Below are 26,331 nucleotides of genomic sequence, written 5' to 3' on the forward strand. Positions count from 1 at the left end.
GTGCGTTATAGCTGTGCATTACCTGGATTTATTTTTGTGGCAGGGCTTTATTCAAAATGACCACAATGGCTGAAAATGCCTGAGTCAAATCTATCAATACATACAGTATTTTACATAGTTTCACAGTTCTGGCAGCCTGTTAAACTTGCATGGTGCTGACGTCCCGCTGGGAGAGCAGTGGGCGGTGAAAGGTCAAAATCTCCATCAGCCTGTGAATGTTTTGTCCCATCATCATAAGCAGGGCAGAGATATTCCATGTAGCTGCGATATAAAAACGCTGCTGTTGGAGTGACCACAGTTCATTTTCTAAAAACCCCAGGCATTTGCAATATTTCAACCCACCCACACTACCCCCCTGAAAACAGCCTATAATGGCTGTGAAAAATGGGCACCCAAAAGCAAATAAATGCACGAGAAGGGCTCCGTGCATGTGGAGTTCTCGGTGCCAGTTCAGGTTTGTCAGGACAAAATCTTTGCCGACTCTTCTTAAATAAAAATCTCTGGTGTGTGTGTGTGTGTGTGTGTGGAGGAAAGCACAATCCGGTGTGATTGTTTTAGCTCATGGCGGCTTGAAGCGAGGCCGCCTTAACGTGGAAAACAGGGTTTATACAAGAATACCAGCAGATCCGGTCTATGCATCATCAGCGGCGAGGGAAAACCGAGGCTAGCTGCGCTGCTGCCCTGACATGACTTATGAAGCAGCCTGGACCTTAAGTTGACCTGTGACTTATATCGACTGAGCTGCTTGTATACGGAACATATTGTGGATAATAAAGCCCCTGCTAAAGGCCTGACTCAAGCACTGCATGGCACAGAAAAGAAAAGTGCCTCTGCAGCAGCTCGGCGTCCGCTTGCTCAAAACCTTCCTCTGCAACCCTTCATTTACCTTTCAACTCCTATTAAATCACTCCAAATGTAACACATACACCACAACAGCTGCAGCAGTGGACTTCTGTTAGGTTGACCTCAGCTGTGCGCATTCGAGTGGGAAGACTGCACCGAAACCAGAGCGCAATACTCTCCGCAGTGCACCAATCTGTGATATAGTACTGTGTGTGCTCACTTATCTGGCTTTTTATTACTACTCTAGCTTGGGCTAATATTAAAGTAAAATATTTCATGTAAATTGTCATTATGATTATAGCTGCCTTAAATTCCAAGGAGCTCGGGGGCCGGGGTTGCTAGCCGTTGGTTCGTCACGTCATGCGATTTGAGTACTTATTGTGTTACTCCTTCTGTAATAAGGTGCTGAGGTCACAGGACTAGCTATTAAGGTCTTGTCATTGCCCATCACCCGTTAAAGGGTGACAGCTAAAGGCAGTGGCGTGCTGGAAAAGAACTGCGTCCTGCGACGTGATGTCCGACCACGCTAGAAGGCAGAAGAACCTTTCCACATTCCACGTGCCACATTCGAAGGTGGGGGCAACCTACATGAATCTTAAATATGGGGATTTTGACGCATGCTTTTTGGACAACCTTCAATGGAAGATGTTCATACTGACAGAAGTGCACACCCTGCTTGCTTTCGTACCTTGCTGCTTGATGCTTGTCGCACTGGCGGTATAGGAAGGTTACAGGAATTGGCAAACACAGCCCCACCCTTAATTCCAACAATGGAAAGGTGTGTGTGGAGAGAGGGTTTTAAGACGATTGACCATCCGACAAGCATACTGGCGCCTTAAAGGGAAAGTGCAGTATTTTTAAATGTTGGTGTCTAAGTGAGTAATAGTTACCAAAAGTTTTGGAATCAGTCCAGGTGCAAATCCTTACGGACAACTGCGCCCGTCTAAAGTACGCCCACTTAAAGTGCTTGTTTTTTGCCAGTGACAGGCTCGGATTGTTATTCTAAGTGTCTGACAACACGATGGAAAGGATCCCTGCAGAGAGAGAGAAAGAGACCTTTTTGTTAAAGAGTAAGATCCGTTTTTTTTGTCTGACTCCAGGAGAAGGGTTGAGTTGTCGCAGGAAGACGACGGTGGAAACGTGAGTCAGCATGTCATCTTACCCTTTAACAAAAAGGTCTCTCTCTCTCTCTGCAGGGATCCTTTCCATCGTGTTGTCAGACACTTAGAAGAACAATCTGAGCCTGTCACTGGCAAAAAACAAGCACTTTAAGTGTTTGGTTTTGTTTGACTAGCGCGGTTGCCCGCAGTTGGCTTGAATCAGCGTTCACAGTCTATACGGTATGAGGTTCTCCAGTCTGTAGCGCTCCACAGAAGTTGACAGTGCACCTCTGAGCAACTCCTGCTCTCAGTTGTCTGTCAACCGATGCCATGGGAAACGGCAACTCAGAGGCTTGAGCCTGTTTTAGAAGCTGTTTCCACAAATATTTCCAAGAATGGTTCCATCCTATTCTGAAAAAATGGAAAGCGATGCCAAAATAGATGCCGTATGATGTTCGTTTACAGTTCTTTACACAAAAGGTGTTTCTCATTTCAGTAGTTACAGGCTAGTAGGTAGAATCAAACTGATACAAAACCCTAAAAATAGAGTATTTCAAGCCTGGAAAATAATAATTGATGCTTCCCTGCAGATGTAATTGATTTCTGTGTCTACTGGTGGGTGTTTGCCTGATGATGATCACCAGCTGGAGGCTGGAGTTTACCACCTTTTTCTAGTTTCCTGCTATATTACTGGTGACACGGCTGACATGAAATACAGCAGAATTAATACAGGCAAATTAACTGGTTATATAACATGTAATATAAGCACTTTTATGAGCAAGCTGTTAACGTAAGCGCTGAGGAAGTTATTAGATTTGAAGGGCATGTGGACCACTATATCACTGACACCAATATATCAACCTCTCCCAATAGTTTAGAAATTCACATTGCATTATTACAGCCTGGCAAATGAAGCAAGCTCACAGTATGCCCCCCCCGCTACCATCCTCTGAGAAATAAATATCTCCCAGACACAAGTTAAAAGCCCTGAGGCTACAGAATCAATATTTCATAGGGAGGAGGTGATAAAGGGTCTTGATCCAGCTCTTCCTGTCTTTGAAACAGCCAGTAGTCCAGTATTGAGCACCAGGATGGCTCGATGACATCTGAAGCCACGGCCAAGTGGATCTGGGCCACTGCACAAATTGAACAGGTATAGGAAAGAGTTGGCCACTCCTCGCCCTTTTTTTTTTTTTTTTTTGGGAAATAAAAGCCTGGGTGACCATCACAGGGTGCATGTGGAGCTATTTATCCACCGACTACCAAAATTGTGGCCCTGACACTTTGGAATGAACCTGCCGAGAATGGAAGGCCAGGGGATGAAAGTACCCTGCACAGGCTGGGTCATTACATTGCTGTTCAGCCATTCCAACTGCCGAGGCTCGGGACCAGTTTATTGGAGTCCAAATCAATAGCGAGATCAGGCAGTTCAAGTTCCAGATCTAAAGAGGAGTTGAAACCAAAAATCATGATCCTGTATGTTGCATACTGTCATACACGTGTCGCTACAAACCAGATAATCGCAGCGGTTTGTTTATTCCTGTTTTGTGTAGTTGTGTTACATCTCCATGTTGAGCAGGATTTATGGTCCATGCACGGGGTTAACGGGAGTCCAGGTGTAGATACCGACGGTGTAGGTTTGGATTTATAGTTGAGCTTAATCATATGGCCAACAGTACTGACTAGAACTGGCGTTACATCCATGTAACTTACAATGTCATTTTGCCACGTGTCCTTACTGAATAGGAAGAGGAGGTAGGAGACTACCCTCAGGTCGTTTATGTTGCGTTCCCCTGATGGTGCATCTGTAGCAGGCCATTTAACCACCAAACCCTGCACAGACTTCCTTCAGGGCTCCCCGGAAGTCGTACAGTCCGTCCCTTTTCGACTTGTTAGACCGTTCCTTCCCGAACGGGGCTGGTTTAAGTTTAAATTCATTTTCACTCATAGGGTCATATTTTATTTGATTCCTTCGATTTAGTAAGGAGCTGTACCTAACTGAATAGAAAGATTGTGGATGCATACAAGTGAGAATAATGATGACCTATCATATCATATTTTCTCTGTAATATTTCCTTTTCATCATCCAGCCCCTGATTGATAATAATAGTATAAAAGTATTGAAACATGCATTTGGATCTTTGTGTTTGTCTGGCATGGAGTGCACATTTTATTCTATGAGCCAACGCCATCGCCATCATTGCAGTATCTTTTTAGCTTGATTACCAGCTAGGCAAATTTTGCAGCCGCCCCAGGCCCCCGAAGATTCCAGGTTCTGGCAATTAGTTTGTGACAGTGCGATCGATTGTTGTTTCTGCATATGCACATGTAATGATAAGGGCCTTTTTTTAAAGACGCTCCTGCGTATTTACTCAATCTTGCGGAGCGGCCCTGTCTCAAAATGTTTTTAATACCTTTATCAGTCTACGGGATATTATGTTTACATCACTGGTTCTCAGGCTTTTTGGCTTGTGGACCATAAAAATGAAGCAATAGCTGCTTTTGACCCCTCATGACAGGACTTGTGGGTAAACACGGATTACAACAACAGCCCAGCGTCCCGTGACCCCACTAACATGACGAGAGCCTAAAACGCAACACCTGCATTGTGTTGCTTTATCTTGAGTTAGACTGTAGTTTTAAGGACTTTTCCTTATTTTAATTTATCTTGTGCGTACATGGTGTACTTCACTGATTGATTTTGAGCTGAATGTATACAGAACACACACACACACACACATACACACACTGTGCACAGAGAGGGATGAGGAGGTGAGGGTCAATAAGAGCCCACAGCACATTTTAGCCCAGGGGCACCTCGGTGAGTTAATCTGGCCCAGGTTGTTGGGAGTTCAACTGAAGAGTCTTTTTTTTTTTTTCTTCTTCTCTTCTTCTATTGTTTTGTTTCCTCGTTCAATAGGAGCGCTGGCTGCATGTGGCCATAAGCGTGAACTCGAACCTGAACTCGAGACCGGGTCGAATTGAATCCAAGTCGAGACCAGATCAATAAGCACAAAATCAGGGCTTACGAGTAGCGCGAAATATAGATCAAACGTTTCATTTTTGAACTCGTGTGGAATATTAAGCGAGGTGACACCTGCTGAATGAACGTTAATTAAAGCAAACCCCGTGGGCGAGGTCAGAGGTCAGGGTCAGCTGCGGAACAGCACCGCTGGAGCTGGGGGGGGGTTTCGGCAGCCAACTTTGCTACAGGCGCTTCCATCTGTGGCTTGAAACCAAGCTGTCCAGGTAAAAGTGTCCGTGTCATTTTATCACACCACGCCACCCTGCTGTCACAAACCATCGGGCTCCATCAGCTTCTCCTCTGTCATATTAACACGAAAAAATAAACCGCCGTCAAGGATGGACTGTGGTAGCCGCTGGCAAGGCGTCACACCCCCCCCCAATACCCCAGCATGAGTGAGTCACAATTTAATCAGGAGCGGGTTGGGGGTTCAATCCCCGGCTACCCCTGTCGTGCCGAAGATGCCCTTGAGCAACACACTGAACCCTAAATTGCTCCGGATGGAGAGCGGCGCCTTGCATGGCAGCTCTGTCGCCATCGGTGTGTGACTGTGTGAGTGGCTGTGTGAGCGAATGGGTGAGTGAGACTTTGGCTGTGAGGCGCTTTGGGAACCGAGAAGGTTTGCAAAGCGTCATGCAAGTGAGATCATGCGTGCAAGCAGCAGAAAGGAGTCTGTTCGGAAGCCAGAAATGCACTTAAAGGGAACGTTGAGGAGAAACGTCCCCTCTAATGTGACAGCGCGGTGACCTGCTGTATGTCTCATAATCCATTTAGCCTCTTTGATAATACCACATGCAAGGGGGGGCTGCGGGGAGTGTATGGGTGTGCGATACACCTCCTGGCCACATGGGGGCGCCGCAGACCCGCATTCCCGCGCCCCACTCGCTCACTTGACTGTGCAAAAAAAAAGAAAAAAAAAAAAAAAGAAAAGAGAAAAAAAAAGTAGCGGAGCCGTTACAGGAAAAAGAAGAGAGAGAGGAGTGTGTGTGTGTGGGGGGGGTCCTCTTTTTTTTTTTTTGAACCGCTTTAGCTCGAGATCAGATGCTCCCTGTGCGGGCTGTGGAGGGAGCAGGCGGGCAGCGCTTCTGCAGGTGGTGGTGGTGATGGGGGAGAGGGGGGTGTGGGGGGAGGTGGAGAGATTCAGCGATGAATGAGGCAGAGCGCACAACTTCTCTCCAGTCCTGCTGCCGCCGCCGCTGCTGCTGCTGCTGCCGCCGGAGTTTCTTCCCGTAGGATTTTCTTCTTCTTCTTCTTCTTCTTCTTCTTGCGACAAAAACGAGCTGGACTTTACTTTTCCTACACCACACCCCCCCCCCCACCCCGTGCCAACATGTATTCGGCGGCATTGCTACTGGTGCTGGCCGTCAGGATCTCCGCGGACAGCATGGAGGGACCAACAGGTAACGGGGGGAAAAACTCAAAGAAACGCGCACCTGTGACGGAGAGAGCCGCGGCTGCAAAGTTCATTGTCGGGGTTTAAAGTGGCATGTTGTGCTCTTTTGGGGGTGCTTTCGCGACTTAAAAAAGTTGCCCCAGAGTGTGTGTTCAGCCGTTAAAACCAGACCCCCCTCCCCTCCCTCCTCCTCCCCCCCTCCTGGCTGCAGCCAGTGGCGTGAACTTTCTCCGGAGGGCACGCTGCCTCGGAGGACAACCGGGGCGTCATCTCGTCACACGACTCGCTGGCGTTGGTGCTTTAAGTTAAAAGTTAAAAATGACAGTTATTTGCGCCCTGAACACACTCTCTCTCTCTCTCTCTCTGTCCCTCCACTCTCCCTCTACGTCTCTCTCCCCCTGTCCGGTGCGTTCAGCAAGCACGACGTTTGCTGCCATGTTGCGGTTGCAGCCGCAGCAGTGTGGCGCCAACACCGCTCTCTTCTGCAGTGTGTCGTCCCGGGGACTGTAAACTGCACCCCAGTGATTAAGGCATCCCTCATTTGTTTTTTGTTTTTTTTAAATTAATTGATTAATTAATACATTTTTCTGGCTGATGTATCTGGAATGGGCTGCTAACTTGCCCGCATGTTAATGGCACAAGTATGTTGCTGATGCAGGGCATCATTCGGTTGGCTGGTTCAGAGGCTTTTAGGAGGAAGGCTTGGAGTGAGCAAATCAGCAATGTGTGTGTGTGTGTGTGTGTGTGTGTGTTTTTTTGTTTTGTTTTTTCTCGGTTGCCACAAAGCAATACAGTGGAGATGAATAAGTGATGTCAGTGTTGTGGCCCACATAATAAAAGCACTGGCAGCTGATCCAAATGTTCTGTGTGTGTGTGTGTGTGTGTGTCAGTCAAACTCTGATAGACAGATGTAGGCAGTTTTAAAGGGTCCTCGCGGAGGGAAACTGAGATTTTAAGCCACATCACCGGAAATCTGAGACAAGGAGTCCAGGTCCTTCTCAAGTTGCCTGCGGCGAGTTGAAGCCGGCTTTTAGAAGGTTTTCTCTGAGGCCTCCGGACCTCGCCTTTGTGTGTAAGGTTGCGGGGATGCGGTAGAAAGAAATGCCTCTGGTCGCATGTGTCGTGCCGTGGCTTCGTTATAAATACTCATGGTGCATGGGTGTCAGTTACACGGCTACCAAAAACCAGTTGCTGAACAGACGTGCACTGAGCCCCCCCCCCACTTTCCCTCCCTCCCTCTCCCTGCTCTTCAGGATCAAGTTGGTTCTGTAGGCAAGACTCAATGCAACAAGCCAACTGTCTTATGAGATTACATACAACAACAGAGAAGCTTGTCTCATCACCAGCTGGCATACATTCAGATTGTTTGTTTGTTTGTTTGTTTGGGAATGAATTCTGTTGTCAAGGGCACCGGTTTCCACATGGGAAGCAATGGGTCAGGACAAAGCTTGGTCTCAACTGACGAAGCTTAGCACTTTTGCACGTGGTTTATCCAGGAAGTACAGAAAGTTCGAAGGTCCGCTCAGAGGCGCAAATCTTGTTTACTTATCCTCCCACTTTAAGTCAAACTCTTGCCAGTTGTCGACTATTTCATTTTCACGAAGTTCGTGCAAGGCTGCAACTAGTGATTATTGTCACGATCAATTGATCTGTCGAATACTTCTTCTGTCGATGAATCGATTCATGCGAAAAAAATTATGAAAAACGGTTGCAATTTCCCAAAGCCCAAGGTGATTAAAACTATTACCAAAACAGTTGCAGACTGATCTCCCGCCCTTCGACTAATCAATGATCGACTCATCGTTGCAATTCTGCAACTGGTAGTAAAAACACCCAGGCCTGCCTATGTTTGTCTTCAATATCGGTACCAATACGATATCTTTGGTCCAATCTTTTAGTTTCGTTTGGGGTTACTCATTCTTTTGGGATTGACTCGTTTTTTTTTTTTCATTTTAAAGAAATATGCAACTCATCAGAAATAAAGAGCTTTGCCTAAATAAAATATACCCTAAAGTTAGAAAAGTGCTTGATTTCGAGAATATTTGATAAAAGAATAAGCTAACAAGTCCACAGTGCCTCGCACATCGGCTGCGTTGCGGACGGTTGCATCATTTGATGCACGTCAATTGTTGCGGCGATCCTTGGAGCAAATGTGATAAAATGCTGATTTGCTTTTTGAAAGGTGATCTTTTGGCAAATTGTATGCCTTTTTATTAGACAGATGACAGGGAATACGGACAGAGAGAGACTACTGTAGAATAACATAAAACCAAGGTCTCCCGGCCGGGCGCAAATTGGGGACGTTACAGTTCATGGTCAGCGCCTTAACCCCTTGGCCTTGCCTGGGTCCAGACCTTTGAATTGGTCCACCACTGCTTGTGGTCTGGCATCATGACATGAAACAATGGTTTCGAGTGAAAAGCGATTAATCCAATGAGTGCTGTGGGGGGGGGGCTAACAATTAGCCAATCAGTGCCACAGGCAGGACTAATGCTGTTGTCAAGCGGCTACGTTGGTCTCTAGTGATTGGTTTGAGAAAATCGAATCCCCCTCCCCCACATAAATCTGTAAGAGTGGAGGCAATGTCAGGCTGAAGATGGAAATGGAGTGTCAGGCAACCTTAGGCCAGCAGTGCATCCCAAAATGCCGCTTTTGATGGGTTGACATGCGTGGATGCTATAGAAATAGGACCGTGGTGTATCCTGAGGTGCGTGCTGCATGTAAGAACCTGACCAAGCGTCCGTTGCAAGCTTTCAACAGTACTTTTTTGATAGTCGCTATTCGATGATATGGACACATTTTGGTTGGTACTTAAAAAAGTATTGAGGCTGTGTACACAGCTCTAGGTATAAACCTTCAAAGACCGAGGCTTGCAGTTTGTTGACGTCGTGTGGCAGGACCTAGAGTATGGGTATTGAAGATGAAAGATTTCCCTTTGCTGCCTTTTGGGGCTACCAACAAGTTGTGTCATGCAGCTTTAATGCTGGGGGGAAAAAAGAGAAGATGTGGTGCCACCCTCACTTTGTATTCCGTTGTATTCAGGCAAATGCTCCAGCATCAAAGTGGGGTGTCAGTGTTTGGCTGCACTTGGAGGTCTCTTACCCTTTAGCTCCTTAGTTTCACCTGCAGAATGGGTGATTGTTGAGGTGAGGTGAATCCAGCCGTGTTGTTTAAGTGCACCCGGCCCCTGTTAGTGGGGGCTCAGAGGAGTAAGAGCAAGAAGGTAATTCAGTCGTAGAATGAAACCACGTGAGCGAACCACAACACTGACATGCAACCCCAAACGCTGTGAGATCGGAGGTCAGAGGGAGGTTAACTTGAAAAGACCACACTGAAAGGGGCGCTGACACGAGAAGGTGGGGCTTTCACAGGCCGCTGGGAGGATGTAGAGAGGGTCCTCGGTGTATAGCGGTGTGGATCCGGCTCAGTGTTAATCCAACAGAAAATAGCCCGACGCACACAGCTCTCCTGGGGCAAATGTTGAGGCTGTAAATGGAGAAAATGGGACGTATGCTCGCACAAAAGGCAGTGATGAAATGTGGTTGTACTGGAGGAAATAACAGAAGATTCTTTAATAGAACAATGGTGAATTGTATAATGGCTCCGCGTTCAAGAAAATGAGTAGGCTCTGTAATTAGAGTTCATGATAATGAGACGGCAAATGAACAAGGGATCCACACCCATCCTATAAAGGAATAAAAAAAATCACAGAAATCTCTCAATATAACCCCGTCCACAACGTGTACCAGACAGTTACAAGCCTTCAGAGCCGGGGGACTAAATTTCGGAAGCAACGGACTAAATAACCCGGCTTTAATTGTCTGTTTAGCTGAAGAAAAATGGACGCAGTTAAGCTCGAAATGGATAAAAAGCTCCAAAACTGAATTCCTCATCTTTATGATGCAGCATTAGATGGATTGCATATAACAAGCAGTCGACATGCACCTGTTTTTCTTCAGTTTAAAAGGATGGGTCAAGCATGACGTGCATGGACATATTCAATTAGCCAAAGCATTCGGCCTTTCAGGCTTTCCTCCCCAGTATTCTACCGCTTTGATGACTTTTGGGAAATTCTAATTGCCTCTGCTGTTAGTCGCCAGTCATTCTGCTCATCTCAGAGAGTTTCATTGGCAAAAAGCAAACGTATAAAGGTGTTCGGCAGAATTAGAAGTTTACTTTTAATCATCACAGCTGAAGACTTGGTGGGATTTTGAAGTTCTGAGGCCTGTGAATAGCTGAGAGACTTGGCCAACTTAAATGCCTTCATATATATGCTGCTCCTTCTGCTCCATCTCTCATTCCAAGTCTTGCATCTTCAGTACTCATCAGTTGTCAACAGTATTGGACAACAATGCGCGATGTGTTACATAATTGGGATTCCAATTTGAAATTTGCCGTCACTGTGCGCTCAGTGGACAGATTGGTCCGGGACTTTGCTAGCTTGAGTTGGGGAGTCCGTTAGGCCACGTTCACATCGTATAGTTCAATTTGTAATAATGAGCAGCCAAGTTGGAAAAGCCACCCTCGCTGGCAGTTAACATCGAATGTAATAATAAAATCCAATCCTAACACTCGTGACGGTTTCTGCTAATGTATAAGGAGCTATTTGGTTTGTCTGCATATGGCTTCCGCAAAGTAAGCTAATTTAGGCTATCTGAATGATGTGATACAAGGCTAGCAGCGGGGGTGCTAACGGGAGGTTTTCCCCATGCTTCCAACTACCATCCACCAACAGCGATTGAATGTAGCGTTAGCCTCGACCAAAAGGTGGTGGTTTGCTGGCTTGCTAATGTCAGCCACTGGTAAACCCACATCCAGAGTCAGTTGGCCTTGTTCTTCTCCATAATGTCTGTCGTTGTTCCATTTCCACACATTGAAACAGGAGGTTTCGCACTTGACTCATTCATTCAGGTAATTGTTCAGCAGGGCCTGCGTTGGAAACCAGATGTTGGTCATTCGTGGTGCATTCCCCACCACTATCGCCTCGTGCAGTATGTTTACGGCGTTAATGTACTGCTGCTGCTCGCGCGTGCCTGTCGCCACCAATGCGTTGTTAATGGAGCTGCCAGTGCTGCCAGACTGCCTTGGCCTGTACCCACGAGGCGTCTTTGTGGGGAGAACCGGAGCCGGCTTCTTCTCTCCAGGTGTTTTTCTCTCTCTTTCTTTTTTTTTCCCCCCCATCAACGACAAATCATTATTGAGCAGATGGAGGAGTGCCAGCAGGCGCCGCACTGCCTGTCAAGCTGATCGCTAAACATGTTTAGACGATAAAGCAAATTATTTTTTTTTTCATCACTTTTAGACCTCCTCTGGTGTTGGTGTGCGCGTTGGTATTCAGTGATTGTTTTCAAGCTATATCCTGCCATATTTGTGATTGCCTCCGTGACTCATCTCATTGCTTACACAGCTTTTATTTCAACAAGCTGGATAATGATCTGCCTCATGGCATGCTTCATGAAATCAGTGAAATAGCTGAGGAGAATAAAGTCAGGTGAGTCATGAATGCATCAGCCGCTGGTGGAATTTGGATGTCGGAATCTGCTGTCTGTCGCAGGTATGCAGAGTGCTGCTAATTGTATGATCATGGCGTCTCAGAAGACTGACCCGCCACCAAGACAACAGAAGCCGGGGAGTTTAAAGCATCCAGACGTTTCGGCTACAGATGATCCTCAGGCATCAAATTTTTACAAATGATCCAAGTGCCTGAGATCCCTCTCTGCATTCCTCCAACCCCTCTCTCCCTCAGCAAGAGCTCACCGTCTGCCACAGATCATGTCGCAAATTGTCCACAGAGTGCGAGGATTGTGCTTTTGAAAGCAGCCGCATAGGCAGCTTACCCGATTTGGGGTGAAGTAATTGCACTGACAACAGTATCTGTCTCTGAAAAGTTGACTACAGTTCATGTCAGGGAAATGTCTCTTAATTCCTCTAACAGCCTCAAGAAAGGGAATATCATCAAGCCGGGCGGGAACACTTACCTCGTCAAATCTCTCGGAATGAAACCTCAGAAACAATTTCACCTTAAAACACCTGAACGCCGTCGGGTAACAGTTGGTGGTGATGCGCCTTCATTTTGTTGCTTTGGTGGTGTATATTGAGGTTTCTTAAGTGAGAACACCGGAGCTGTGTCTCAATTATAAAAACAACGCACGCATATTAAATCTGCTCGATTCTTTTTGTGTGCCTTTGATGGACGCTATTGTCCCACAATGAGACAAGGGCAAGGAAGATTTCACTCTCTGTGAATTCATTCAAGTTAATTACGTTTCATTCACAAGTAATTTTGGCCGTGTGGAGTATTGGAAAAGGATAGGAATGTGCAATATTTGTCGTCTTGACCTCTAAACAGTAGAAATTACAAACATGTGGAAACAATGTATTATAAATTATGAAGAAAAATGCCAATACAACATAAGTTTAAGACAAGGGTAGGAAGATAAGTGGCCTAGCAAAGTAAAAAAAAAAAAAAAAAGAGATAAAATAAAGGGATATATGCCGTATACAATTTAGAAATACTATAAATGGAGGGGTTAAGTTCAAAATTTCCAGTTTTGCATAGAATGTTTCTAAACATTTTAAACATTCTGAACTAATCAATATTGAAAATCAGCTATCATATCAGCATTAAGTTTCAAGTGATACCCTACTTAGCCCTATGTAGAAGAAGTAGACAAAGCAGGTTGAGGGAAAGTGGGTAACTGCAAAGTAAATTAGAGCACTTCATCAAAATTTAAGCCCTGGAATGCACTCAACATCACAGATTGATGATAGATAACGGTGTGGAGTGTTTGAGGGCGGATTTTTCCTTTCAAGGATAATTTACCCTGTGGTACTGAAATCATTGCTCTCAGCGCACAGACATGGCCAACTTGTTGGGAACGGCAGGTCAGATTGATGGTGTCGAATCCTGTTGGTCTGTAGCTACGACTGAGGACGAGTTGGACGCAGGGATGAGATATGCAGGAGCATGGCCGTTCGGCAGTGATGGCTGCCTGTCCATTTAGGCCAGTCCTGCTCCCCATCAGATTTGGCTGCTGGTGCCATTACCTCCCGGATTTGTCAGCGGCGCTGACAGCCAGCCATGAATAATCTTTATGAATATTCCTCTGTCGCTTGTGCTGCCCGGGCCGACGGTTATGTGTTTTCACTCTGCGGCTGAACCAATTGTCCAAGCCAATCCCCGGCCATGAAACCTTGTGGTCGGACCTGTCACGACTGATGACAGGTTGATGCGAGTCGTGACGCCGGCAGCGTACAGGGAACTGTCGCTCGGTTATCGCTGCAGCGTGAGATGACCGAGCAGCAGATTCAGCAGACGGGGTCAGAGTTCAGCCACAGGATGATTTTTGTGGCGGCGCTGTCAGCAAATGTCGCTTTAGATTGAGATGACAGTTGGGGCCAAACTGCGGGAATGGCATTCCTCTCGCTTCCTTTCCTCTCTGCAGCTTCTGCAAAATAACTGCATGATGCCAAAAGCTATTTCTTTTCAGCTCTGCTACCTCCTCCTCAACTCTTTATCTCCTGGAGTTTTCCCTCTCGGGCTCACATGCTTAGTCCCCCGTGTCATTAATGTAGAAGGCCACAGTGCTGATAAACTCAAGTTAGATTCACCGCCAAAGTACTAACTACTAACTCGCTCCTTCTTATATCTTACCCTTCATTTTCTTAAAATACAAAAAAAAAGAAAAAAAATCAGTGATATGGAGCAAGACCCGGGGTGTGTAGGTCCCAAGGTAGCTGTAGATATTACACTTTTAAAAGTAGGCGTTTAAAGTTATCAAACCTGTGGGCCTCCGAGTGTCCCTGTGGCGCACAAGAGATATTAAAAGTTGAAGGGAAACTTCGAAGAAAAAAAAAGTCCAATTATTAAATAAATAATATGACATGTCCCTCAACGGAGCGAGCAAGGGCACTGCGGCAGTGGCGGTTCACCCCTGTCAAGGTTAGCGGTGACCCTCCTGTGCACAGCAGGGGAGGTTATGCAGCATGAGCAGCAACACCTGTGCGTCTGCTATCACTGCGGGACATCTTCATCACCGGCTTCCTCCTTCTGTAAGGAAATTTGGATGGATGCCAGGTTTTGTGGCTCAAAGTTTCCCTTTTCCGGAGCATCTTACTTTGTAATTTCCACATGAAGTGTCAGAGCTCCAGATAACGATTCCAGTACCCCAAGTCAGGGTATCTGCCGGTGCCGATGTACTGATCCGGTACCAGTGCTCAATTTTTCCCAAATTTAAAATCTCTACACCTCACCTCGCCTCAGCAGGAAGTCATTGGAATCATTTTAATGTAAGGTAACATGAGGTCGAAAGGTGTTGGCTGGAGAGGGGTTGCACAATCTGTCCTCGAGCCTCTGCTGAAGCAGAAGTTTGCACCAAGCAGTCCCCACTGTGTTTGGGAGAGAACTGTGTCAATTTGCAGCAGGATGTGTGAAAGAAGCTGCCTTTTCCAGGATAAATATGTCTGAAAGTGGAATTAATAAACACTTCCAGCCCAGGCGTTCCTGCTGGGAATCCAACCCTTTAACCCCGGCAGTGTTAATGCCTTGCTCCCCCACCTTGGCCCTCTTGCGTATCAACCCATCTGTCCTTGCTCCGCGTCTTTTTTGGAAATGACTTGCCGTGCACATCTTTGTTAGTTGCATCTCTTTCGTCTTTCTACCTTCCCTCTTGGCTTCTGTGTGGAGGGGGCCGCCTTGGCAGTGATTCAGACTATGGCGGCATTTTGGCAGTCGTAAGACTTCAGTAGCACCTGGGCCTGCATCTGCTGTGTTTGCCTTCCAAACGCCATCTGCATCAGTAGCGAGTACGGGGGTTGTGGCCTCTGAACTCGGACAGATAAACGTAAAGGATTACATTCATGAGCAAGGAGCTGAGGGATCATGCCCTGCATTGGAATGAGCGAGCTGTAGCGTATTTGCATTCACAGAGGAACGCGTTAGCCTAGCCAAGAATGATTGGAGGCATATACCTCTAAAATCCTCTTTCAGTTTCATGTAGGGCCGCCGGTGCCCGGAGCGCGAGGTTGTGGTTTTGTATAAGGTTGCCGTTACAGGAGGCATAGACTCATTGATTCAAATGTAGATGCAGCCTTTCAGGTGGAGGCGAAGAAAAAGAGGCATAGAGTGAAGTGACGGACGTGGGTGAAAAGAGGAGTGTGTGGAGTACAGGAGGGGGTAGGGGGATTATTGATTACATTGGTGGAAGCTGTTGGGAAACAGCACGGAAATCAGCTGGCGGTCAGCTTTCTGTCTGTCTTGCAACTCTGAGCACCACCTCTCTCGTCTTCCCTCTGCCGTCTGATCTAGCAGGCTGGCCCGAGGAGGAAGTGACTCCAGGGGAGGCGTCTCCAGATCGGCCACCGAACATGTGTGTCCCCGTGCCCTCCTGGCCTACACCCCTAATCTCAGCATCAATAGAGTCTGAGCAGATGGCACTGTGGCCGGGGTCACCGAGCCCATACACAATAATAATAGGGCATGAGAGGATGATGAGGCTGGCCCAGACACTGGAGGGATGATGCCGGGATGACCTGAGTAGACACTGAAAACAGATCTACTTTGTTTGCCCTTGCATGAGGCATCGGTTGACATATGTTGTTTGTGAGTTGGTTTCAACACAGACTCCTGCATATTGACCTAGAAAAGTGATGAGAGCAGCAGACGGCTGCATGGTTGATCTCTTTCTTCCACTCTGTGTTTCAAGCGGACACTTCTTGCTGGTGTTAATGTATTATGAAACTAAAGAAAATGTCTCTGGCTCTGGACTTTTGAAGATGGCACCCATATTTTAGGATCGATGTTAGTTTATTATGAATTTGTTCAACGTTCATTTCCCTTACAGTTCATTTTTAGGTTTGATGAGTCCCCAAAACAATTTGGGGTTTAAAGTAGGGTTTAGCCACTGCGGATTCTCGAGGGGAGGTGCAAATATGATGAAAGCACTGATCATTTTAATGCCAAAACTGTTCCCACAACATTGAGTATTGAGTTTTATTCCAGAATGGGAAGAAAAGCCTCTGAAACAGCATTTAGGCCCATCAAAACTCTAAAGCCAGGTGAAAATCACAGGCAGGTTGTCGGGCCATCACTCCCAAAGCTGCCATGGCCTATAGCATGTGTTTCGAGAAAAGGGAAACATCTGCAAACTGATGCCATTTCCAGAGATGGAGACGAGCAACACCTGTAGGAAAAGACAGTTGTTGGTTATAAATGACATTTGTATTATGTAGGTATGTATTTATGTATTTCCTCATACAAATCCTACATATAGGCTTGCTGTAGGTGCCATGGACTGTGTTAACAAAACTTTAGAGTTATTCTCATTGAGTTGGCGAAAGTTCTGAACCATTCAGGTAATGATGTCCCGGAGGCAGTTATTCGGGTCTGTTAATTTATTGTGGTTGCAGGGCTGTGAGGACGGGCAAAGCTAGGTGTTGTCAGCATAATTGTATAAAGAAATATTGTATGGCTATGGATAATGTGGCCTAAAGGGAACATATGAATGTAGAGTAGACTGGGACGGAGTATCAAACCTCGGGGACATGGCAGGAAAAGGCTGCGCTTCGGCGACATTTTCCTGACTCAGCTGCCAGAGGAAGGTCACTTTTCATTTTTTCCGCGTTTAGTTATGGAAATCTGCTACCTGACGCCCCGATTCTCTGCCATTCGTATGACATATCACGTACTTAACAACCAGCTAACTTTAACTTGTCAGTGGTGCGGCGTCTAAGCGCAGGGAGGGGTTGCAGTGGCCCTGGTGTGGTTAGCGGAGGAGAGGAATGCCTATGTAGAACAATGTATGACATGTTTGTCATCGTCTCTCCTAAGGGACGGTCTGCACATAAATTGCTTCTGCCTGAATCCGTGCGGCCACGCCCACGCAGTCCTGTAGCGAGTGCCAGACATCTCTAATTATATGCACACAAAAGTAGGCTATGTATTGTTTTCATATCTCCACATTCACCCCACCCCTCCCTCCACTCTCATCCCCCTACCACTCGCCAACTCTGTCACCCACTTTCTGCCAGGCCTGAAGACCTGTTGTTAATTAAACCTGCCAATCATAGAGAGAGAATGAGGGGAGGGAGCGGAGGTGGGAGGGGGAGAGAGAGGGGGGGGGGTTTCTTCACTTTCCAGAAAGTGATTTACGGCAGTGCTTACTTTATGGTAATAGAGTCCGTCACGTCTTCATTTCAGAGGCTGCAGCCAAGGACAGTAACAGTTGACTTACACAGTGTTTGTGTGTGTGTGTGTGTGTGTGTGTGTGTGTGCCTTGTCTTCAATCTGTATACGCACGAGTGCATTTAGGGAGGGCGGAGCAATAAACAGGGGGGCGCAGATTAGGAATCCTGTCAAAACTGACGGCTCTTTTTTTTTAAAATTCTGTCTTCAGAGAAAGGAAGAGGGGTTGAGTAACACCGACCGCCAGCCTCCGCTTGCCTGGGCGTCCTTGCAGCCTGGGTGACGTCTTTGACCCCATGTGTTGTCCATGTTTAATTAAGAATCCGCTGGAGAGGGATTACAGTACAAGGCAGCGTGAATCTGTGGAGGCAAAGAAGTGAGAGCATAAGTAGAATCACTAATAGAAGGTTTAGTGTGGCTGGTTGGCTGGGCACAGTATGGGCCAGGGGTGAGCCCGGGGGGGGGGGGGGCTCTGAAAACGCCGGCCGCCGTGTGTGAGTGAAGGCTAACGAGTTTGTCATATCCAGGGATTGCCAGCATGTTTTCGGGGATGGTTTACTGTAAATCCTTAGCCAAGCCGGTCTCCTGCCCAATTAAGTTGATTTGTTTGCGCTTAATTGGGCCAGAGGCGCGCTTGAATTGCTCACCTACTGGACTGCTTACTGCGGCACAGATGTAAGAATGCCCCGCAACGAAACGTACCTTTGCAGCCGTGCGAGGACGTGCACACTGACACACAAACAGTGATGGACTGTTAAGGGGGGGGGGGGGGCTAATGCCGTACAACTACAAGTAATTCTACTAATACTACTAATAAGTGCTAATGCTGCTACTGCTATTGCTGATCTTCCTCTAAAGCTACTACTACAAGTGCTACTTCCATTATTCTGAGTAGAACTGATGCCATCACTGCTGTTGCTATTGCTGCTAACACTGCTGCTGATACCACTGCTGCTAGTAATCATTTAAGGATAAGGGCTTCACATAAACAACCTTTTCAGTATTGATAAAGTCTACAATGACTTCATCACGTACGTGTATGTATCTGTCTAACCGCAGTTTGCAGACATAAATGACATGAACAGTATGTGCTGCTGACAGGACCACTAGACCCTTGACTCAGGACTGACCCCTAACATTTGCTAGTGCAAGACAAGACCCCGAGGGCTGGTGGGGATTTTGGAGGCAAGGTTCGCCAGAGGGCACCAGGGCTGTTTTTGCTCAGCCCAAACTCTGACTCGGCGTCTGCTGGGGGGCGGGGAGGCAGAGAAGGAAAGGGACTCAGCGAGCATGTGGGTGTGCAGGTTTTTGACCTAGCCTGGGGCATGAATAAAAATGTCCAGTAATTGCCTGATTCTGTCACTGAGATCATTACCACAGGTGTTTGAGCCCTTGCGGGTGCAGGCGGGGATGTAAGCCTGTAGAGCTTTGACAGAAAAACAACCTTTTTCCCCCAGATTTTTAAAGACTTGGCATGAGGTTATAATGATTAGGTAGGTAGGGGCCCTTTCAATGTCACTAAATCTGACAGTTGGTCTTAATGATGTTGACATTTCAAATATGCTTTGGAAAAAATGTTGTTTGGAGCAATCGCCCTCTCCCTTCATGTTATGAAAAACAGAATCACTGGCATGTGAAATTTGTGTGGTGGTGGAGGAGGAGGAGGAGGAGGGGAAGCGGTTGTAGCAGGAACTGGGAGGAGGGCACAAGTTTTTTTTCTAGTTGATTAGGCAGCTGAAATCATCCTTTGTGAAGGCAGTGCAGGCAAGGGAGGGAGGGAAGCTAAACCTCCCAAAGGAAGGCCTTTTGGGTTCATTGCTGCTGGATTGATGCGGGGGGTGGGGGGGGTGGAGGTGGAGGGGGATTGTTCTGGGCTCGCTTTCAGGGGCGTGGGCCCATTCAGAGGCGAGACTGGAGGCTCCTGGATTTATTCCGGCCCAGTGGGTAGCTGCAGTGGTGCTGGCGGGCCGCGCTGGAGGATTTAAACCCCTATCGCAACGGCAAAGCAGCATGCTACTCGCAAAGAAAACGAGAGCAGGGAAGCAAAACCGTATACTCTCATTATCAGAGTCTGCAGGAGACTGAAGCGAAGGGATGGACGGAGAAAGACTGCCGCGGAAAGAGAAGCAGAATGAGCTGACGGAACAAAGAGTGGAACAGTGGAAAACAAAAAAGTATACGATGGAGGAAGAAATAACAGAGCAGAAAGTTTGGAATGCCCCAATAACGATGTGTCCGTCTTCGGCTGCAGAATGAAGGAAGAGCGAGGAAGAGGCAGGGATTAGGAGGGGAGGAAGATGACAGGGCTGCTTAGTGACTGTGTGAGGGATAGAGAGCCTGTTGTCCACTGTTCACGAACACAGCAGAGACACTGTCTGCAGCTGCACGGTCCCCGTGGCGGAGCTCCGCCAGTGGGACTATGCGTATTAGAACAAACACACACAGACGGAGCTCGCGCTAAAGCGAGGCTCCTCATTAATGTGCGCTACAGCACAAGGCTCGTTTTAGAGGCCATTACGTCCTGGTAAGAGCTGCTCGTTTGTCAAGATAGTGACGGAATCACGTCTGATTTGTCTTCTTTATTGTGGCGCTGCAGTTAATGCAAAGTCAAACCAGTCCACAGATACTTTAAAACTGGGACTACATGATTCCCCATGTGGAAAATATCCATGCTCAGTCCCTTTTTACATGCAGAGAGAAAGAGAGCGCCATCTATTTATTCTCCTGGCTCTCTGCCGTCTCGGCCTTCTTTCAAGACTTCGAAACACCCAAGGGAGGCACTTCAGTTTTTTGTAAACTAGGTGCGGGACACAGGAAGCAGTTTGTGTGCTCACTGTAACTGTGTCTGTCTATATATACAGTAAGAGTTCAGTTAATGATGCCCCTTTCGACTTGGGGATGAGCTCGGCGAGTTTTCTGGGGCACCCTCCCTAAAAGTGTTGCCTTCCAAGCAGCACGGTGTACCAAAAGTCCTTCTTAAACGTGGACCTGATGCGGCTGTGGGGCTCTTTCATGCGGGACCGGCCGAACTGGCCTGTCTTGCTGGCTTGCTCCAGGGTTACCGATGATGAATGGACAAACCCGAGGACTGTGTCCCGGAGTGAAGAGTTGTCCGTGTGACCTTGGAGTAAACGTGACGAAGATTCACAGTTCTGGTCTGATTGATGATCTGTGGACCTGATCTCTCACCTCCAGGCTCCTCGGCCGCAGAGTAGCGCGACTATTAGGCTGATGTATTGGTCTGCTTATACGGACCTTTTATTAAAAATGAAAATATCAGACGGGTGGTGTCGTCCGCCTGCGGTATGCTGGATATGATGCAAATGTATTGTAGCAGTCATCTACTGCGCCTGCTCCCTGAGGGATGTCCTTAATCTGTTTTGAGTTTTGATGCAAGCTTTTTGTAACATGCTGTTCAATTATGCATCAATATGATTTGTTATTATTGTTGTTACCACAGTATCAGATCTTATGAAACCTCAGTCCTTTTCGAATAGGCTCAATTAATTCAAGTAATTAAAGGTATTGATAACTAAACCTAAACCAAAAATGTTGATAGAATATGTACGGAACACATTGGCACGTCTTAATTTTAAACCTTTTTGAAAAGCTACTTTCTCCAAATACCCATTTGGCGTGTCCTGGAACTGATGTGACGGCGAGTCACCACTCTGCTGGCCTCGCTGAACTCTTTTACCCCGCCAGCGATGCCTTTTCATTTCAACCAGCAGAAGCGACAGTCGGCACCAGCTAAAATAGAGAGGTCCGCTGCCTAAATGCTGTCTACATTGTGTTTTGCTAATACATGAGGAAGCGAGATTTGTTAGCGTCAGAGCTTAATGAACCCACTGTAGGTATTCGGCCAAACGGGAACAGGATCCAAAATGGAACTGGCCATGGAACCTGACCCGAACCCTACCCCTAGTTACTATCAGGGTGTCACTGAAGAGGGAGGCTGGGTATGGAACCAGTACTAGAATCAATACTTTTTGTGGTACCGACTGAAGTGTGTGTGTAACACCAGCTTTCCAAATATATAGTCAGATTTGTAATCTCCTTTTACTTCTGTTTCAATAAGATAGCTCCTGATTTAAATCACAATTTTGCTATTCTATTTAGGCAAGGTTCTTGTACTTGTTTCCCAAAGTAAGGTATAAAAAAGTATTGCTTTACTGCCATTCCCCAGCCCTTGTGGAGTTCGTAGAGTTTCACCCTCTCATGATTCGAGCTAGGCCAATATTGTCTCATTGCAGATGAAGACGTCAGTGCTTCAGTGTCTCCATTACAGTTTGTCCACCAGAGGGGAGTGATAAGTATGTATGTTGGTCACAGTTCTTTCAGAAAAAAAATACATAAAAAAAATCAAAGGGGTCCATGTCAAGATTGCTGTGTTTGTGTCAAAGAAAAAACACAAGATCGGATCATCGGCTGATAGATTGTTTTCGGGATTTTTAAACTCATTACCTTTTTCATCCTGGTGCGAATACAATTGAGCAGAAATGGAAACACTAAATGAACAAGGACGCGTATAAATCAATAGGCGTACAGTAGCATACCAGCATTACATATCAGCACATGGCAGATTATTTGAAGAAATACTTCACCGCATTTCCCGAAAAAAAATCCATATCAAATCAAATCCTGCCTCAATTTTGTCTTTGGTGTCGTTCGGTGTGTCCATAGGGATGAATGTTAACTGTCATCACTGACAGACTCTTCACAAACGAGAGTGGTGCATCTGTTGCGAGCGGGAGGCTGTAAATATATCAGTCAGGTTTACGCTGCATTCATGTCAGATTGGATTTACCGTAAATACAGTACGAGCTGCCAAGCGGGATGCTGGCGCTTTTGTGACAATCTATGTTGCCGGAACGCTTCAGATGACAGGGACAAGATCCCAAATATCCCACTCTCCGTTATCACCTGAACTCGTACCAAAAGTTTTGGTCCACTTTTGTGTTTTTTTGTGTTTTTGTTCTACTTCTCTTGGCCACCAATACACTTCCCAGCGCACCGGCACCTCTCCAAAGCTGACTGCAGATCACACTGGAACGGCCGTGATTGCTTCAGCCAGTGACACAAGTGGATCTGATTGCAAAGAACCTCAGCCATGAATAGGGGTGATTATCAAAAATGCATTTAACGTGGGACGCCACGCTATATAATCTATGGCTGTAGTGTTTCACGTTACGTAGTGCTGATTGCCAAGTTCCTAGATTATTGTTAAAATGGATGATAATTGCAGTCCTGCTCTGACAGATCGTAGACTCCACTTTATTGAGTGGTGAGTGGAAAATGAGAAAATTGGTGGTATTTTGTCCCCAACAGCCGCTTTTCTACCCCTGAAAATGTAGAAAGAACCAAAAAATGCACCTGCAATCACTGACGCTTCATTAGCGAACCGACGATCAGTGCTTCTATTAAAGGAGGACGGCGGAAAAGGAGCGGCTGGCCGATAGTTGGCATATCATCCCTCTTGCAAATAAATTACCCACTTTCTCAATGACTCATAAACAATAGACTCTAATTATAATCATTCTCAACGGTTGGGGGGAATGTGTTATATCGCTAAGTAGGCTGCCCGAGCTGCTAGAGATCCCAAGCCTGCAACAGCGCACGCTGCCTGTTGCTTTTGAGGCACCGTGGGTTTATTCTAGTCAATACTCTAAAGTAAAGACAGGTTTATGAGGGTGGTTAGTGCTCCCCGTCTTCCCCTTCCCTCTGATGTTCGAGTAAATTCGACTGAATATCTTTAGAGAAGTGTCTTCTCTGAGGGATGTGCTCCTCCACAGGGGACCGGGTGTATTTGTAGAAGCGATCTGTCTACTTGAGGAATGTGTCTCCTGAGTGTCTTAACTCTCATTTCTTCTCTTACTGCCAAAATGAAAGAAGACACACAGCGCTGTCTGCCCATTATCCTCAGGGCTTAGTCTCTCCTGTCTTCTTAGATGAGACTTAGAGGATGTGTGTGTGTGTGTGTGTGTGTACATGTCTGCATCTGTTTGTCTGCATTCAGTGCATGATTCTGCCACAGAGATGACATTCGCACCTTGTGTGGCTCTCATTGAAACCTACCCCAGATTCAGACATTCAGTGGAAATGTGATCCATTGGGTGACATTGAAAACATTTAACATGTACACTTTAAAAAAAAAATCCCCCATTTCTTTTAAATGAAAGTGTTTTGTCCTGCTGTACGCCATTTTCCTGTAGTGTAAGCATGAAATAGTAATACTGGACGCCTTGTGTTGTAGTTGCTAACAGGACCATTATAGGGAAGTGTAAATGCAGTCATGTAAAACGCCTAAACAGACTTCTGCTTGGCCCAGGCAGCAGTGGCAAAGTGAGAAAAGGGGAGTAATTATATGCACATTAGCTATAGGTACAAGGCAGTTAGAAATACCACACGGTCAATCAACAAAATGATTCAGCTAAAGAGGAAAGCAATCTTTTCCGCTCGTTTTCTGTGCTGTTCTGTTGGCATGCATTTGGAGAGAAGCAGGGTTTGAAATCGCCGGACAAGACAAGGCCACCACAGTGACGCCTACGATCTCTCTGTGATCTCTGCTCGGAGCCTCCAGTTCACTCGTCGTAACGCTGGACTGTGGGAGGTGACGTGAGGTGACAGTGCCGACAACCGAGGCGGCCCAGTAGAGTATGGATTTCTATCATGTTAAGATATATATATATATATATATATATATATATATATATATATATAAAAAGAGCATGAAAAGAATGTTAACGCCCTCTACAGCTATGGCCATGTACTGCCACACAGGAGCACACAGCGGTGAGCCTCTCGTAGCAGAGCCACTAGCTGAGCTACAACACAGGTTGCCCACACAGCAGCGTTCTCAAAGGGCCATAAATGCTCTGCTAGTGGCTGTCAGAGCTCCGGCAGGCTCCCTCTCTTTCCAGCGGACGAGAGGAGAGCCTTGACAGTAGGCAGTCTCCCCTGAGCCCCCTGACCCTCCGCCTCATATGCTACGTAGCCTCACTCCTCTGTTGCATTTTTTTTTTTTTTTTAAATACGCTTGGAGGAAGGGTTGTAAGCCTGAATTTGAGGGTGTAGTCTACCACTTATTTTACCAGTCCAAAAAAAACAGGGGCACAAGGCCACACCGAAAATCGTAATTTTTAAAGTATCATAATATGAAACCTGCATGATTTGAAAGGGTTGTTAATTAACAGCGGTGACTCAACTCAGCCTGTGGCGAGCTTTCGGACTCTCAGGACTCACTTTGGGTCGTGGAACAGTCCCGCCCCTGGTCCCCCCTCCACTGCCCCCAGCAGCTGGCATTTTCAGCTCAACTGATGGATGGCGCAGTGAGCGAGTTTCAGCCGCGAAAGCTAAAGCGCCTTGTTCTCAAGCCAGAAAACGACAGTGACAAAGCAGCATTTTATCGCAGTATTTATCACAGTAGTTAGCATGGTGACATATTACCTCTCAAGCTCACATTTTTCTCTGGTCTCAGCTACATGTAGTCAATGACGTTATTGTTTCTATACGATCTACAGTATATACAACTTCTATCAGCATTGCCTCAGGTCTCACTTTTTGTGCCAATAGAGGTCAATATAGGAGAGACTGCTTAATGCAGCTTCAAAGCCTGATGTATACAGTGGGCTTGGTAAGTTTTGGAAAGCACAAAGTTGGCAGCCCTGCAGTGCCAGTGCCCTGTCTATATGAATAACACATGAAGCCAGAGATGGCTGGTAGCTGCGCTGTTTCCCACGCAAAGCCTTCCGCCGCCGGCTTTCCTCAAGGATCAGCTGCTCATTAAAAGTGTGTTGCTGCTAATTGATCAGCCGAGTTGGGGCCTGGATGACCACCCCCACACCTCAAACGTTGGCCATGTCAGAGAGGAGATTTCTTCTTCTTTTTTTCTCTCTCTCTCTCTCTCTCTCTCTCTCTCGATCTCTTTTGGAAAAAAAACTGGCTGAAGCACCAGCATGATCCAAGCAGCACGAAGCCTTAGAACTACAAACCGTAGAAGCAGACAAACAGGAACAGCTGAAGGCGTCTCTTTCATGCGTGCAGATCCACATTCACATTCACCTCCCCACAGTCGCACATTTATTTTTTTCTCCCTCCCTATGCTTTCTAATGCACACAAAGACAAACACACACATGCTTTTTTTTTTGCTTTTTTTTTTTTTTGTACTTTGCCGCTACCCACCCACCAGCCGGCACCTCTTGCCTGTCCTGGCCATCAGTCAGCCTTCCCGCTGTGCTGCCGATGTGACAGAGGAGCCGTCAGAGCATTTCAGTCAGACGCTCTGATGCTGAGCCAGAGTGACAGAGCGACGGGGGGAAACGTGCCAAACAAACAGCCAGTAATATTGCCCTGTCCTTTCACTTACTGCTCTCTGTCAAACCAGAGTGCTGACAGAGTGGGAAAAAGTACAGACACCCTTAAACATGCATACACCCATACAACATGTACTCGCACACATACGTAAATACCGCAAACACACAGCTGTTTGCATTGTGATTGGATCATTTCAAAGAAGCTTTCATGCTGATGCACATTGAGTGATTTCCAGCAGCTCTTTGCTGAAAAGCTCCGTCAGCCGAACGCAAGGATTCATGAATGCCAAAAACTGCATCCCTCATATTCGGTATGTGACTTTGCCATCGTAACCCCCCTCTGAGCCGCACCGAGTTATTTACACAGCTTCGGGTGAGGATTATGTCCGCGGGCCCTGATTGTTTCCCATGCATGGCTGGCATTAATGTGTCTGGGTAGCTAAACAGGATGGGCGATGCGCAGAGATGCACAGGC

The 26,331-nt window shown here is 46.6% G+C and overlaps 1 protein-coding gene across 1 annotated transcript in view; it reads left to right on the forward strand.

The window, feature by feature from the left end:
• Nucleotides 1-6,298: 6,298 nt before the first annotated feature.
• ptprua (protein tyrosine phosphatase receptor type Ua) overlaps nucleotides 6,299-26,331 on the forward strand; it is a 163,134-nt gene continuing 143,101 nt past the window's right edge. Inside the window, exon 1 of the mRNA XM_070922244.1 lies at nucleotides 6,299-6,368. Coding sequence (XP_070778345.1) covers nucleotides 6,299-6,368 — 70 coding nt within the window. The remainder of the gene's footprint in view (nucleotides 6,369-26,331) is intronic.

Source organism: Enoplosus armatus, chromosome 16 (genome assembly GCF_043641665.1).
Source record: "Enoplosus armatus isolate fEnoArm2 chromosome 16, fEnoArm2.hap1, whole genome shotgun sequence".
Lineage (NCBI taxonomy): Eukaryota > Metazoa > Chordata > Actinopteri > Centrarchiformes > Enoplosidae > Enoplosus > Enoplosus armatus.